The sequence below is a fragment of the Pagrus major genome, chromosome 11 (assembly GCF_040436345.1).
Source record: "Pagrus major chromosome 11, Pma_NU_1.0".
Classification (NCBI taxonomy): domain Eukaryota; kingdom Metazoa; phylum Chordata; class Actinopteri; order Spariformes; family Sparidae; genus Pagrus; species Pagrus major.
Window position 1 is genome coordinate 6943885 of NC_133225.1, and position 17065 is coordinate 6960949.

Consider the following 17065-nt stretch of genomic DNA (forward strand, 5'->3'; position numbering starts at 1 on the left):
CACTCATAAACTTGTATGATAATTATAGGGTGACAAAGGTTGGCGACTTTCTGCTGGGTGCCACACCTTTTCTCATGAGGGCGCTGTCAGTATGATTTTTTACCAAGACGGAGGATGATCCTTGATACTGTTACAACCCCATCATTGATTAACACAGATCAGGGTGGAGTAATTAAAATCATGTTGTTTTGCTACGTGAACAGAGATGGATCAATAAGCGCTACATCAGACAAATTGTCACTGAAGTGTTTTTTGTTTGTCTTGTGTTGTTTTTTCTGCAAATAAAGATACTTAATTTGACTTTTTTTAACTTATTAAATACTAAAAATTAAGGGTGCAATATGAGACATTGGAGCACCGAGGAAGTGCTGATGTTTATACCGTCTGTACAGGAGCTTTGCACCAGGACAAGTTAGCGTGCTAACTTTAGTAGCTATCTCTGCAACGCTATGCATAGATGTCCTAAAGGGGTTTTTACTAGTCAAACTTTTGGGAAGTTGTGGGAATGTCAAATAGTGATAGAATTAGTCATCACTGACGAGTTAGTTCCCTCTACAAAGTGACTACAACACTTTGTAGAGGGAACTAACAAGAAATGATAGAACAATATGAAAAAATGTTAAATAATAAGTAGTATAACGAGTTTCAGACTACTACTACTACTACTTCAGAGGACAAGTCTAACTTTAAATCACTAGTAGACAATTAAGATGAATCATACAAATATAATGATGGATTCTGAGGAAATGAATGATTAAATGGTCCATCATGTCAACATGACTTCAACATTATGTCAGCCAGACACAAGAAGCTGTTATGTAAGTTCACCTAAATGAGTACAGGATAATTATAGATTTGAAGTTGTTGAATAACGGCAGCTCATTTCCTCCCACTCATATTTCAGAAATGAGAGTCACCTCGATCCAACTTCCTTCTTTTCAAACTAGTTCTGACGGGCAGCTGTCAATAGTCCCCAGGGGGCCCTCAAAAGCACCAGGGTTTATTCCACATCACCTGGTTCATAATTTGATTAATGGCAAATGTGTAAACCGTTGACGTAACACTGACGGGCCCCCCACCCCCCATCTTGTGGCCCTGTCTTGTGTAAGGACCCTGTGTCGAAATCTAGTTTTAAGATCTTAGAGGACACGTCTTGTGCTTTTTGTGTTCTTCCCTTCCTTCAGTGTCTTATATACTGTAGATTCTTGAGATCTTCAAAATCCACACCAACAGGAAACACTGCTCCTGAAACACCTCGTCAGTGGTCCCGTCTTTAATTCTGTGACTTTGTGACATCACACTACATCAAAGAGTCAGACATTAGCATAATTTATGCCTAGCGGCTAGTTTGGCACGTATGAATTTAATTCAGCACAGCTGCTCTTATGTTGTTAGCAGTTAAAGAGACAGGAGCTAAACATGATTTACACACACACACACACACACACACACACACATAAAATGAAGATTATTTGTGTGGCTAGTAATCACCATTTAGAAAACCTGCTGTAGAGCAGTAAGCAGTTGTGAGGCTGCAACCAGCAATTATTTTCATTATTGATACATCTGTTCTATGAGTTGATTCTTCAGTGGATAAAATGTCAGACAGAGGTAGAAAATGGCCATCATCAGTCCAGGAAGCCAAGTTGAAATATGCAAATACCTTCTGAAAAGTTATTCAAATGGACCAACAGTCAAAAAATCAAAGCGACTGAGTTTACTTTCACAGAAAAGTAGGGAGTCAACCAACAGAAGCCAGCACCAGTGAACTTTTGCCATTTTTACTTGAATAAAAGACTTAAGTTATGAATCAATCATCAAAATTGTAGAATGTGCCGAATCTAATCTGGCCACGGTTGTCCAAATGTCATGCTTGAAGGTGGTTTATATGTTTGTTGCAGTATCTGATGACCTGATGGATGAAGCTCACTGAACATTTGGGGAAACAGGCATTGACAGGAACTGACAGCAGAGCTGAACATTGCCACAGAGCTGTAACCCAGAGAGGAACAGTCAAAACATAACCTCCTATAACTCTGTTCCAGTAAACACAAGAGCCAGCACAGACTATTTTACAGCATACAGGGTCTCTAACAAAACAAAACAAAAGATGTCTGCCAAGTATTGAGTGGGAGGTAGAGAGAGTTAGGTGCAGAGCCAGACTCCTGACTGGAGCTGGAGGAAAAGCTTCACTTACTTTACTTCATGAACGTAACATTGCAGAGAGGAGAGGGGAAAAGAAGACAGAGAACTGAAGTCTCAAGTGAGTGCTGAGGTTAGTGAGAGTTGACCTGATCCCTCTGTTATCGCTGGGTAAGTATTGCTCGCTATCTTACGGCTAATGTTCAGTACAGTAATCTGGATGTGGCGAAATGAATAGTCACATGAATACACATGAATGATCCTGTGGTCAAATGCTGCTGCTGAACAAACAATTAAACAACTGCCACTGCTGACGAAAATCTATCTGAAGTGACTCATGGACGAGGTCATGTTTTAGTGTATTCACGTTACGTTCAGTCACATTCACGGACTTCTCCATCCTCAGTCTGTCCAGGAGGTAAAAGCAAAGAAACACACCGTTACCTTGAGTGAACGTTGGAAACATTTGCAATAATATAAGTACACAACTAATAACAAAATATTAAGTTGTTTTGAGACATTTTAATTGTGATAATTCTTACATATTATATCTTTAAATTCATATGATGACAACATCAGTATTTGAAATAACACTTTAAACATAAATCGTATCAATATTGCCTGACTTAATTTGAATGACATTTTCACTTGACAGGTGCCATTAATGACACTCACAACTGCACACGAGTCACTGCCGCACCTTAATGGCACTGAGCGATCATTAAAACCACGAAGGAATTTCCTCAAATTCCCTCAACAAAAGACTCGTAACAGAAATCCCCTTGTTACGATCTTAATCTTCTTCTAGGCGTGGAGGACGATAGTTGATTTGTTGAGTCTCGTTCCAAGGTCGTTGGCTTGTGGCCAACCCAAATATATATTTGACAACCTGGGAAGAAGACTCAGTCTAGAATCGCTGGCTGCAATTTTCAAATGGTGTGTTTTCAAACAGCTACTGACAAATCCTGCATGGAGAGCCTTTAAGGACACACTGCAGGGCTGCAGAGTGTGAATCTGTGAGTGACCTGTAGAGGGCAGAAATGCACTAAAATGCCTCCAACAGACCTTCTCTCAGGTATTTCACTCACCATTTTGCTAAAAATTACTTGTGACAGTGGATCTATTATCAATCTATTAATAAATAGGACACTAATTGCCTGAAATAATGACTTTAAGTGTTTTAATTACATGTACGTTTAATGCAAAGTTTAGCAGTCATGTTGAATGCAGACTTATACATAAACCTTATGTGTTTATTCATTTATTACATATAAAATTAAGCTGAACTTCTACATAAATATAACATGTTTTCAAGTGTTTATTATTCACAAATTCTACATAAAATGAATGCATTTCAAACTGGTTATTGATTGGTTATCTCCTCCACGATGTCACCTCCCCAGCAACAAGCTTCTTTAGATCTTAACGTCTCTCCACAACCACGCCCTGCTCTGAAATCCAGTTTCTGTTGTTCAGCCGGGGCTCATGCTGCCTGTAGAGGCCTGACACAGGCAGTAGAGGCCTCAGGCTGCGGTTACTCAATATAGCAACTGTAATATTATTACTGATTTTGAAACTGTAATCCCTACATTACTTATTACTGGGAAAAGTAATATTTCTGAGTAATGCATTACCGCCCAACACAGCACATCTACTTACTGACATGATGAAAAATGAAAATGTTGCATTAAACGTGACCCTTTACATGTAACATATGTCATAGAAGTCAAGTTTTTGTAATGTAATTTTTGTCATATTTAGATAATGAAACCAACTTTTTTCATGGAATTACCATCTGTCGTTAAGTGGTGCTTTGATATTTCACACTCTACTGTATATTGCATACTCTCCTATTTCTTTTTATATTGCTACCTGTACAATATTGCGTGTATATTTAGATTCAACATTTATTCTCAATATTAATCTACTGTATGTAATTCAAATAAAGCATCTTTCCATATTCATACATGAAAAAATAAGTAGTATATGACCTAACCATTAATTCCAACGACAAGAACAAAAGAGTAAAACGAACAGCCAGTCACACAATTTTTAAAACCATGCAAATCCTGTGATTGTAAAGGAGAAGTGTGAGCGTAAACAGACACACACACACACTCGTGCTGTCGACTGATTGCAAGTGGGAACAGGAACAAACAACACAAGTGGCCGATTACAGAACAGGTTAAATCACTGCGCTATTAGAGGATTATAAAACAAACACAAACAACAAATGACTGCAAAGCCTCACGCACGCAGCGACTGCAGAGTTCTGCAGATTCTCCTCATGTCTGCCATCTTGTGTTGGATGTCTGTGGCAAAAGGCCCTCAGATATGTCCTTGAGGTTGTTATAGCAACCCTGTGTAAGTGTTTGGCGGATGATAAATCATCTCTCTTCAGGTTGGCATCTGATGAACAGGGCACAGCTCATCAGCACAAGAGGACACTCAAACTGAGATTGACTGCCAGGACACATCTGAGCGCCGCCACCTCCTCCTCCTCCTCCTCCTCCTCCAAGCACATATGGCATGATTGTCCATTTGTTCATTAAAAATATAATTTCATCTTTTGGATTTTTTTCATTCAGTCTATAATCAGTCTATACCACAGGTTATACGCGCTTCTTTGGACCATTCTGCCCGGCAACAGTGTAGAGACACAGACACAGAGACAACATTTAGACTTGGAGTCTGATGAGTGACTTTCTAGCTTAGTTAAACCACAGGTCTGGTTTTATTATATATTTTTCTTGTTGTCAACATGTTTAATGAAAAGACATAATCCAACAATTAATTGATCCTACTAACTACTATTTTTTGTGTATCCAAAGCCCAAAAACTATTAAAAACACATCATAAGTCTGACATGTTCCTGAAATATACTGTTAACTTCTGTCTGAGAAATATGCCTTTTCAAATAAATAAACTGTATATTTTTATATATTTTTATATAATAACTATATATATATATATATATATATATATATATATATATATATATATATATATATATATATATATATATATACATATATATATACATATATATATTACCAGTTTTAAAAGATTTACATTAGCACAATCAGCCAATTAGCTTGAGCCTGAGGGCATCAGACCAAACATGACTTACTAATAATGTCAAGTAACACGTTTCCACCAGAAATTAAGCACTTATTGTTTTTCTTTTATTTCCTGTCCCATGGCTGAGACGGCAGATTCCATGTTTTTGAAACATTACTTTCCTTTTAATTTTCAGTGGTTTTCATCACACCGCATGCCTGGTAATGAACTGCACTTAAAGGGTCATTATGTAGTTTTGGAGAAGAAATTCAAGCCCAGAATTGTAATATTTACAACATTAATGAGGTAATAGTGAATAAACAAGGTAATAGTGAATAAACAAGCTGTTCTCAGAGGGAAATAAGGTCCACAGAACACTGTTTGAAGCTAGAAAGGTGGCAGGGTCCACCACATATAAACAAAGTAAAACAGTATGAAATAGTGAAATACAGCTATTGGATGATTTTCCAGAAGTTGTGAACTAATACTTTTACTAATGATCGAGCGCCATCATCAGGTCAACCTAATGACATTCCCATCAGCCTCTGCTGCACTTTGTATTAATGCTAATAATATTAATTAAGGCAAATACTAAAAATGCTTAACTAGACATTAGCATGTTAGCATTTAGCTCAACACCCCCCCCCCCCAAGATGTCTGAATCACTGCCCACACACTTCAATTAAGTAAATAGTCATTTAAATAATTACATTAACTTTAATTCAATTCTGTCTAATTATCAGGCTAATTCTGTTGTGTGCTTGGAAATTAAGTCCACTTGAGACCAATCCACTGTTATTGTTCACCTGCACTCTGAATGAAAGACGCCCCTGGGACTGGGGTGCTATATTCATTTCCTCCATTTTACTTCACGCAAATTACTCTGCATTGTATGTGGACACATGGGGGAGAAGATTTTAGCCCACACTATCCAAACGTATCACAATACACTGAATGTTGGGCATCATGTGAGACTTCAGTTCAGAGCTAAACACAAGTGGGTACTACCAGCCTGATCGTCACATCAGTTTGGATCCAGCTCATTGTTGGAAATGCACATGGAAGCCAGCATGCTGGAGACAACTGCTGCACTGTGTCACGGTGCACTGTGGGAAATCCACGGTTTAGGATGCAGTAATTACCCTGTGCCGTCTGGCAGAGATGTAAAGAGGCTTTCAATAGATCTCTATGCACCTGGAGACGGTCCTAAACCTAATGAGGTTTGGAGAGGGGGAGAGTGATTGCATTGAATTGAAATAAGGCATTTAAATAAATGAAGAAGGTTATAAAAACGACCACATATTAGGTGTATTGTCTGAGACTATTGGTTGGAACAATGATCTAACCTTCGTTAAAGGACATTAGATGCAACAAAAGCTTTGACATGTTGCACTTACAGTGAATGTAGCATTATGCTGGAAACAGAAACAATATGTGGAGAAGCTTAAAGAAATGTTATTTCTGTCTTAGTGTCCACAGACTCTCAGTCTGTAAGCACCTTTTCTGGTATCCAGTACGCTGTTTCTATTAATGGATTGGCCTAAACCCACTCTCAGTGAGGGCAATCCTAAAGTCTATTACAGCATTAATTCCCTTCAGTTTGAGATCAGCACAGACATACAAAAAAAAACAAACGTGAGTCTGCAGCAGCATTATTTATATCTGAATTACAGGGATGATTTATAGAGATAAGAATATCTATGTTTGAATATAAAGGCAGTAGAGACTACATACAGAAATAGTGAATCTAGTTAAATTAGCTAATTGTGAATTTTTTATATAATATTGACCCAACAATGTGAAATGTTAAAGAAAAGTAACATATCTTTAAGTGACTACATCCATCGGGGGGCATTAGGTGGCTGAAATAGGTTCTCAAATCTAAGCTGGGATTAGCGGTGCAGCTCTGTGTATTGCCAAGGGATTTCTCTTTTAACCTTATGCCTTCAGGTGATGTGGCGGAGGGGCGGAGCGACACGCTGGTGTTGAGCTGGTACAGTGAAAAGAGAGACACTGTGATGTAGGATGCTGCTCAAATCACCCAAACTATTGCTCATCAAGCGTTTGACTTACAGTAACCATTCACATAGTCCATCAAAAGCCAGTTTATGTGTGGATACATCATGTAACGTGGCCTTTTCTCCCTGATCTCAGGCTTATGTACAAATAAATACTATCTTGTTGATTTCCACCCAGTATGAATGCTCATCGTTGTTTCAGATGATGATGGGGGTGTCGTCTGCATACTTATCGATAGGATTCTCTTGATGTCTGGGAGTGCAGTCATGGGTGTACAGTGTGAACAGGAGGGGGCTAAGGACACAGGTGTGTCTGGTGTTAAAGGTGCAATATGTAAGATTAAAAAATTAACTCAAATTATCAACAGAATGTGAAGAAATAACAGGTTTGACAATGGGCTATGTCATGGCGCCACTCACTGCCATCATTCCCCACCTCCTCTTGTGCTAGTGGTGTAAACAACACTAACATTCCCGTGGTGTTCTGCACTGCTAACTGCACTGCTAACTGAGCTAACAGGAACTACACACTGCACCTTTAACTTTCATCAGTGGCTCAAAAAAATAAAAATAAAAATAAAAAATAATACACAATAATAAAACATGTTTGTCATGACAAAAATGCTACATGTATAAAATACATGTCATCTTAACTTAAAATGCCCATTTTGCCTGTCTCATTTTCACTGCAATGAATTACAGGTCACTCTTTATGTTAACTTGCGGATGGCTAACGTTTGCTAGCTGCGACAGTAACATTAAGTGTTTGCAGCTGTTAAAATTTGAGTCAATGACAAAAGCTAGCATTGAAATGTAGTGTTCTTTCATGAGCAGGGTGACGGAGTGTTTGTTTGCAGAGTAACATAATTGATAACCCGGTAGCTATCGTTAGACAACAGCCAACATTAGCATTCAACCACTTGATATTGTTACACGCTACTATGGGAAAGGCATAATTAATTCTTAAATTACAACACACTGGGCATATTTATTTAAGCCTGGCAGTGAAACACACTGTATGTAATCAGATGCGAATGTTAGCCAGGAAGTCGTTTAATGCTAACGTTAGCAAATGGGTTATCAAATTTGTTGTTTTAGCTTGAAATATGACACAATGTCCCTCCAGATCTTCACTTTCAATCCTCTCTTGTTGCTGATCAATCAGGAACAAATGTTAATAATATGTCAGATTACCTACGTTTATGACTGGCAACGTGGAACACAGCCGCATATCATTATCCCAGCTTTGAGCGTGAAGTCAGGGTAAAATGGCCGCCGTGTAAAGAAATCAATCAAGTAAAAGTAAGCTACATGAATATTCGTAGAAGAATGTGCTTGTTTTGGAGAAAAATAGCTCATGTTAATATCTACGTACAATATTACTGGATTATTTTTAGCAACATATATGCAAGCTGGAGAATTTTTTTTAACTTTTAGCCTATAGGCTGTTATTGTGCTAACCCGATAGCAACGTGTTGCACCTTATAAGCTAATTTAGCTTTTGTGCATAATATTTAGATTCACTACAGCTGTCAAACAAATATAGTAAAGTGAGAGTTCAAATATTTACCACTGTACGCTTTGAGCAGGTCTATTAAGTTACATTCCAACTCTGGCTGACACATTTACCTGATGAATAAACAACAATAACCATCAGCATGTTATTATTTTATGCATTCATTATAAACACTGACTTGTTTAAATCAAAGTGTTGTATGATCAGTCAGCTGTGTGGGTCTGTGGCTCGTGCACAGTGATGGCAGCTGATGCTCACACGTCTCCTCCCTCCTGCGGTCTGATCTGATCTGGGACCTGTCAGTCGCTCCTCTCTTCATCCAGCTCACAGGATGGACTATCACAGCCGCGGTGGATAATTTTTGTTGACGCTGCGTTCAGGACGAAAGAATCGGAAATATTCTTCTGGGGGAAATATATTAATTTTTTTTTTTATTGTTGTTGTTGTTTTTGTTGTTGTTGTTGTTGTCAAGATGGGATTAAACAGAAGCGATCAGAGGGGAATTGCTTGTTTGGTCGGAGCACGAAACTCAGTGTGAAGAGGCTTCAAAACAGGTGAGCTGACTGCAGCCTGGACTCATTACACCCTGCAGTGAAACATACATGTGTTGTTTTCCTTTCCTATGTTGTTTTAATAGACGTTTGGGACTAATATTGTACATTTTATATAAAAATAAATCCACATTAGCTGTTGATTTCTGCCTTTTCATTTTAACTTTGTGACTCAGGTGTTGTCTAATCTGTCGCAGCAAACAGGTTCAGTGTCAAAATAAATAAATAAATATAAAACAATAACAAACAATACATTCCTGCTGGAGCTGCCAACGCCTTAGTGTCATTGAAAATGGCTAAAAATATGGATTTACAGCAAAAACACACAACAGAGACAACAGAAACAAAACCTGATAAGTCTTTGCAGAGATCATATTGATGGAAGGAGGCACATAATGAAAAAAAAAAGATATTCAAATGTCATGTGAATCAATATCAGACTTCAAGAGTGTGTTAGTCAAACAGTGCAGAGCTAAAAGCTTATTTAACAGATGGACATTTGCAGGAGATTATGCAGACGCAACCAGTCTATCAATAATCAACAAGTGAATTTAGATTTATAACTGGATTTAATTACAAGAAATAAGAAATAAGAGTCCTTGGAGGAGGGGAAGGGTTTATTAAAGGGGGGTGTCAATACCACAGCACCATAGCACAGCAAGCCTCAAGCCTCTTAGTGAGTCTTGACACCTGGGTGAAGCTGAGCAACTAATCTCCAAGAAGAAAAAGCAGCATTCAATCAAACACACTCACTCAGTCAAAAGGTGAACACATGATTTTTTTTTCATGCACTGGTCAGTTTTGAGATTTTAGGCTACGTCTACTACATGTCTTCATTCACAGTCGTAGAAAAGAAAATGTCCAAAACGCACAGTTTAGTTCAGATTTCTGTTCAGGACTTTTTTTTAGTGCATGTTCAATTAGATCGTATATAACAACATAAAGAATGTAAATTATAACACAAAAATTAATCATCTTAATTAGTAATCAACGAGGGAAGTGTCATGGCGATATCTATTCGTTAAAGTTTGTACCCTACGTCCCTGTGCTCTCTTCCAATGGACGTGCTGAATCAGATAATTCAGAATGGCTGATCTGGCTCACCAGCGTCGTCATGACTGTATATTCAAACGTCAGACACGAGACAGATACTGGACATAAACACTTGAGTATTAAGACATTTTCCATCTAACTTGTGTTCCATGTCTGAAACAACACCCCTTTATTCTGCATTTTTAATGAGAATGCAGGAAGCGGTGTGCATTTCATTACTTCTGAGCACCACCACCACCACCATCCTGCCTGTGAGATCATTGTAGAAAATAAAGATAAAACATATATAAATCACATAACAAAGGGGCAGGAAACATCATTTTTTCTTCTCCCTGCTCCTGTTTTGCTCATGGAAGCATTTATTTTTTGTCCTGTACAGTTGAAATTGGCCAAATAAACCAAATATGAACATGATTTCTGATATCCTTTCCTCTCTGAGCAGTTCATTACGAATATGTATCTGCTGCACAACTCGGAGACGATCATGTAAGTCGCATTTAGTGTACAGACACGGCGATGGCTTTACCTTTTGTCACCCTTCAAGCACTCAGCTTCTTGGTGAATGTCAGTGTAATTTAATTTAGCGGGGGGTTGGCTAACTCCCTGGTATTAGCACTAATCTACATGTGTGCACGTGTTACAACCATCGGAGTTGCCCAGAGATCAGTGAGTCATTATTTACCAGTCGACAAAAAAAAAGGCTATTATTTGACGCGACAACAACAAAAGAGACTCCTCACTTTGCACAGTGTATTTTTATAAGTTGTAACTGACTCAAGAGCCTAAATATCCACCTGCACTGAATAAAAATGTAAATTTTTTTAATGCACTTCCTAGAGAGCTTACAGGAGCATATGGCTGACTTGGCTGTTTCTCCAGACTGTACCGAGAACTGAAGAGAGTCGGCGTCCTCGTCACGTACAGTTGTACCTGTTCTTTAAGTGGTGCCCTAATGGACTTAACCTGCTGTATACATGACTGAAGATAGCAACTACAGCCTCCCTGTAAGCCATAGCTTAGTTATTTTAAAAACCATCTGACCGTTCACAGAGAGAGAGAGGCCACTGATCCTGTTTAGTGTTAAGGACGTAATAATGGTGTATTTTTAGGCGCTACTCTCAGACAGAGTGAAAAGTGGCGTTCGGTAAACACGTCAACAACGCGGCTCTCATGAGGGGAACGACTGCTTTTTGCTGCTTTATTTCTGGCTTGTAAAATCTGACCTTGTGTTGTGTTTTTCTCTGTATGTGTGTGTGTGCTCCAGGCCAGCAGAGCCGGACACGACAACATGGCAAAAATCTGCAGTGAAAAGTCCTTTTTAACCAGACAGCGGTTGTCCTCAAACACACCTGATGAGGAGCTGGCTGTCATTGAGAATGGGGACAGCAGGTCTGACATCACTGTAACACTCAAGTTGTATTCAAAAATGAGCTGTTTATCAGAGTGCCTTTTGAATTGTTGTCCAAGTGCTGGGATTTTAAGCCTGTCACTGTCTTTTTCCTCACCAGGGTTCACTCTCTTTGTGGAGACAACTCTGAGACAGCGCTGTCCTCAGAGTCCCACAGAGGCTCATTTACAGGTGCTGGGGCCATGGCCAGGTAAACTAATGTGGTCATACTTTAAAGTTCTTAGTTGGTATTTACCAGTGGTGGAGAGGACATGTACTCAAGCAGTGTACAACTTTGAGGTTTTTCAGATTAAGATTTACCAGCCATTTAAATACATCTTATCCTTTATTATTCCCTTAAAAAAAATGAAAATGCAGAAAAATGCAGTTTCTCACGATGTTAAAGAAAGTGAATACGAAAATCCTGGATCCATCTCTTTATCAGGATCCTCACCAAAAGTTAACTGGGTCTATTCTGGGCTGAGACCCATCCTCCATCCAAGTTTCGTGGAAATCCGTTCAGTAGATTTCCCGTAATCCTGGTCGCAAACCAACAAACCAAGCAAAAAAGTCTGAAAAATGAAATGTTCCCCTTTCCTCTCCAGCTAATCATCTAACGACCCCTCAGATACATCCTGTGACCCTTTAAGGAAGCCCGAGCTCTAGGTCGAGAACAATGTGACTAAACTACCTAACTATATATAATGTAGATAACATATCAACTGCTCCACCAGCTACATCAGCTGCTCACACAATGATACATCAGTGAACAACTTAAGTTTGAATGAAGGACTTTTACTGTAATGGAGTATTTCACTGTTACTCAAATATTCTGAGTACTTCCTCCACCATTGGTATTTACATATTCTGTCAGATGATATGAATATTAGTAACTAGTTCCTAGACTAGTCGGGTGTCACCTTGTTCCCTTTTCATCCCGCTAACTCTCCAGGCTCTCTTATTTCTTCTTCATGCTGTGGAACTGGGCGTCTCACAGGGAGAACCGTGAAATAGAGAGACACGACTCTTTCCTCGAGCGCTTCAGAGGCCCTGAGCTCAAAGACATCTCCAGTCGAGAGAGCAACGCCCAGTCTGTGGGCCTCAACGACACAGTCCGAAAGAGGAAGTAAGTACCGGGCTGTGTAACAGCGCTGATGATGGTCACTACCTCAGAGTTTAACTTTATGGACCGACAGTGACAGTGGTTTATTCTATGAAAAGTTTCAACAGGAAAAAAACTCCCTCACACTGTCCACTGTCCAACACGATTTCTGGTACTAAGACCTTCATCAGGTTATCTTACAGGACAATGGGGGAGGCTGTCTTAAGTTGGGTTGTGGACTCGTGTGGACCAATCAGGCCACCTCGCAGACAGACATCCCTCAAAATCCCATCAAACACACCTGGACCAACAAATCTACGCCACTGAATGAAAACCACTTTTTTTAAAAACATCATAACTAGTATAGTATAACAGTATAAATGTAATACAAAAGTAGGTTAGAGCTTAATGTGTCTTCATGAGCCTGTCCTTGAGCAAAAAGGACATAAAATTAGGTAAATATAGGTTATGAAGAAGCTGATTACTACAAACTATAACTTGAGACAACCATATGATGAAGAATCACTTATTTTGTCGGCCCTCAGTCTTCTCCTACCCAACTGTCGATCTTAAGGCAACAAAAGCACCGAACAGGACAATAATCTACATTACAAGGTTTACAATCAATTTGATGAAGCTTTGATGAGTCAAACCGAATTGAATGAAACTAGAAAATGACATAAAAGTCAAATAGTGCATCTTTAGCTTGCGAAAAGTGATGAATTTACAAGTAAAGCAGAATAGAGAGCCACAGGAATAAGTCCTAAAACCTGGAATTAAGTTTTTGCAATTCCAGTTCCCTCATCTCAAAGTCAAAGGGTTTTCAGTTAAATGCCTAAAATAAGGTCTGTGGTGAACACAAGCTTAAATATTTTTGCCATTTAGCATGTAGCCTAGCCCAAAAAAACAGATGAATGAATAATAAACAGAGGGACACCTGCAGGATTACAACTTGGAAAATGTATTATGTATTATAAAGACAAAGAGCTTTAATGTCTGACACTTTAAAAAAATATCTTGTCCTTCATTTTCCTCCAAAGTCACGTCAGTCAGTGGCCGCTCGCTGCTTACAACATGAATAACTGCAACAACACAGACGAGTAAGTTTGTTATTATCCGTGGAGTAGAGAAAGCAGTCATTAGATCAGCTGGACATTAGTAGTCTTGTGTGTGTTATGTAGAAAACATGCTGCGGTAGACAACATAGCTTTTAGCACAGAAGTCCTTGAAACATGTCTCCCAGTTCTCCATTCCTTGTCGGTATGAAACCTCTGTCCCTTTGCTCGCTTGAAGGATTTGTGTTGCAAGTTCTGATGTGGGTTGTACTAATTTAACCTTCCAGGAATATTCAGATATAAAATAAACATATTCTGATAGTCAACTGTGACGTGTTAAACTGAAAGACGACGTGGAGGCTTACCTGTGTCGTGTTGCCATCTGCTGGACAAAAAGTATGACCTGCACTGGATCTTCCAACAAAGCCTCTACTGTGTGTGAATCCTCCCGCTAGACCTCCCTCGTGTAGTCCAGTAGCCCTCTGAGAGCCCCTCGTAGACCACCACCACCGTCCTTTTCCTTTCACAACCATAGAAAACTAAACTTGTGGTCCGTAGCAAAAAAGAGGAGATCAAAAAAGAGGAGAAAAAGGAGGAGAAAAAAGACGAAGAGAAGAAAGACGAGGAGAAGAAAGACGGGGACAAGAAGGAGGAGGAGAAGAAGGATGAGAAGAAGGACGAGAAGAAAGATGAGAAGAAAGATGAGAAGAAAGATGATAAGAAGGATGATAAGAAAGATGATAAAAAGAAAGAGGAGCCACCGTAAGTATTGTGATGGGACTGGGTCGGTTGATTAAAGGAAATGTTTCATATTTTGTGTAAATAAATTAATAAATTCTTCAGCATCAAGTAACATTGAGTCGTTTCTAGGAAAGAAATCTGGATTATGGATCCAGCCGCAGACCAGTACTACAGATGGCTGACTGTCATCGCAGGCCCAGTGTTTTATAACCTGATGATGATTGTAACAAGGTATCGTCCGTTACCATTTTAAAACTTTAAAACTTTGATTCATAGGACATTCACACATTTTAAAGCGTACTGTCCTTGTCTTCCAGAGCCTGTTTTAACGAACTCCAGGACACGTATACAAAACTGTGGATAGTCTTGGACTACACCGCAGACATAATCTACTACGCAGACACATTCGTCAGATCGAGAACAGGTCAGATTCTTGAAGATGTCTCAACATGTACATGTACATTTATTTGTTTCCGTTTTAGTTTTGGATTTGGCTCCTAATTTCCTGTTCTTCACTCAGGTTATCTGGAGCAAGGTCTGCTGGTAAAAGATGCTGGGAAACTGAGGAGTAAATACAGAACGACATCGCAGTTCAAATACGATATGATCTCGATGATACCCACCGATCTGCTGTTTTTGAAATTCGGATACAACAACCCGGAGTTCAGATTCAACCGCCTTTGCAAAATCTCGAGGCTCTTTGAGTTCTTCGAGCGGACTGAAACCAGAACCAGCTTCCCCAACATGTTCCGTATCAGCAATCTCGTACTTTATATCCTCATTATTATTCACTGGAATGCTTGTATGTTCTTTGCCATTTCGAAAACCATCGGTTTTGGCACTGACACATGGGTATATCCCAATATCAGCCACCCGGAGCACGGCCGCTTGGCCAGAAAGTACATCTACTCCCTGTATTGGTCCACACTGACCCTCACCACCATCGGAGAGACGCCTCCACCAGTCAGGGATGTTGAATTCCTCTTTGTCATTTCGGACTTCCTCACTGGTGTGCTGATCTTCGCTAGTATCGTCGGTAACGTCGGTGCCATGATCTCCAACATGAACGCCTCCCGCGCAGAGTTCCAGGCGAAGATCGACTCCATAAAGCAGTACATGCAGTTTCGAAAGGTCACCAAAGACCTGGAGGCCAGAGTCATCAAGTGGTTCGACTACCTGTGGACTGAAAAGAAGACCTGCGATGAGAAGGAAGTGTTGAAGAACCTTCCAGACAAGCTCAGGGCTGAGATCGCCATCAACGTCCATTTGGATACGCTGAAAAAAGTGCGTATCTTCCAAGATTGTGAAGCCGGACTGCTGATTGAATTGGTGCTCAAGCTGCAGCCGCAAGTGTTCAGTCCTGGAGATTACATCTGTAAGAAGGGGGATATTGGCAGGGAGATGTACATCATCAAGGAGGGGAAGCTAGCTGTGGTGGCTGATGATGGAGTCACTCAGTTTGTGGTGCTCAGTGATGGCGCATACTTTGGGGAAATCAGCATCTTGGGTATCAAGGGCAGTAAAGCGGGCAACAGGAGAACAGCCAACATCAGAAGCGTGGGCTACTCTGATCTCTTCGCCCTGTCCAAGGACGACTTGATGGAAGCTCTCACTGAGTATCCGGACGCCAAAAAGGCTCTGGAGGAGAAGGGGAAAGCCATCCTGATGAAAGACAACCTGATCGACGAAGCGATCGCCAACGCCGGCGCCGACCCCAAAGACATAGAGGAGAAGATCGTCAAGCTGCAGGGCAACCTGGACGGCCTGCAGGTCCAGTTCGCAAGGCTGATGGCGGAGTTGACCTCCAGCCAGACGAGGATGAAGCAGAGAGTCACAGAGATGGAGTCCAAAGTAAAATCCATACGACCAGAGGACCTGACAGAAGTGGTGGCCGACAAGGACAAAAAAGTGCAGTAACATAAGAGATGGACTTTACGGGAAAACGAAGGAATTTATAAGAGTGTGTTAGAGTGACACTTTTTAAAGGCCCATGTTTATATCTATTTATACATCTGTTTATTATCATCATAACGTGTCAAATTGTGTACAGTGTGTGCAGCAAATATTTTTGTTTGTATGCTATGATTGACAGCCAACTTCATGTTGTCATGAAACTACTTGACTATGTTGATCAGAAGCACTCGTGTACGCACAGAAATGGCTTTTCTTAGCCGTAGAATAATCTAAGAGGATCAGTACTGACATTTTTCTCCTAAACATATATTGATCTGTCTGTAATATATGAACAACATGCAGCTGCATATAATAATGCAACTGCAATATCCATTTGATACTGTATGTGAATGTATTAAATACACCCAAATGCAGTTCTGTTTATAAGTTATCAGCATACACTATCAGTTGTAAATGTGATCTGTGAATAAAGATTAAAATGTTCTTATAACATGTACTGTGTGTGTCTCGAATGTCTTTTTGTAGA

At 39.8% G+C, this 17065-nt stretch overlaps 1 protein-coding gene across 1 annotated transcript; it reads left to right on the forward strand.

Moving 5' to 3' along the window:
• The first annotated feature begins 11628 nt into the window (after nt 1–11628).
• cnga3a (cyclic nucleotide gated channel subunit alpha 3a) lies at nt 11629–16542 on the forward strand. Its single transcript, XM_073476909.1, has 8 exons — nt 11629–11729; nt 11849–11938; nt 12680–12853; nt 13870–13929; nt 14443–14646; nt 14755–14856; nt 14943–15049; nt 15146–16542. Exons 1-8 carry the CDS (start codon nt 11629–11631, stop codon nt 16540–16542), a joined length of 2235 nt encoding a protein of 744 aa, XP_073333010.1.
• The last annotated feature ends 523 nt before the right edge of the window (nt 16543–17065 follow it).

Excerpts from the sequence above, each read along its gene's own strand:
- cnga3a (XM_073476909.1), top strand. The coding sequence starts at position 11,629 with ATGGCAAAAATCTGCAGTGAAAAGTCCTTTTTAACCAGACAGCGGTTG. Across the intron at positions 11,939-12,679 it reads GGTGCTGGGGCCATGGCCAG|GCTCTCTTATTTCTTCTTCA; the intron begins GTAAACTAATGT and ends CTAACTCTCCAG. Across the intron at positions 13,930-14,442 it reads AACTGCAACAACACAGACGA|CAAAAAAGAGGAGATCAAAA; the intron begins GTAAGTTTGTTA and ends TGTGGTCCGTAG.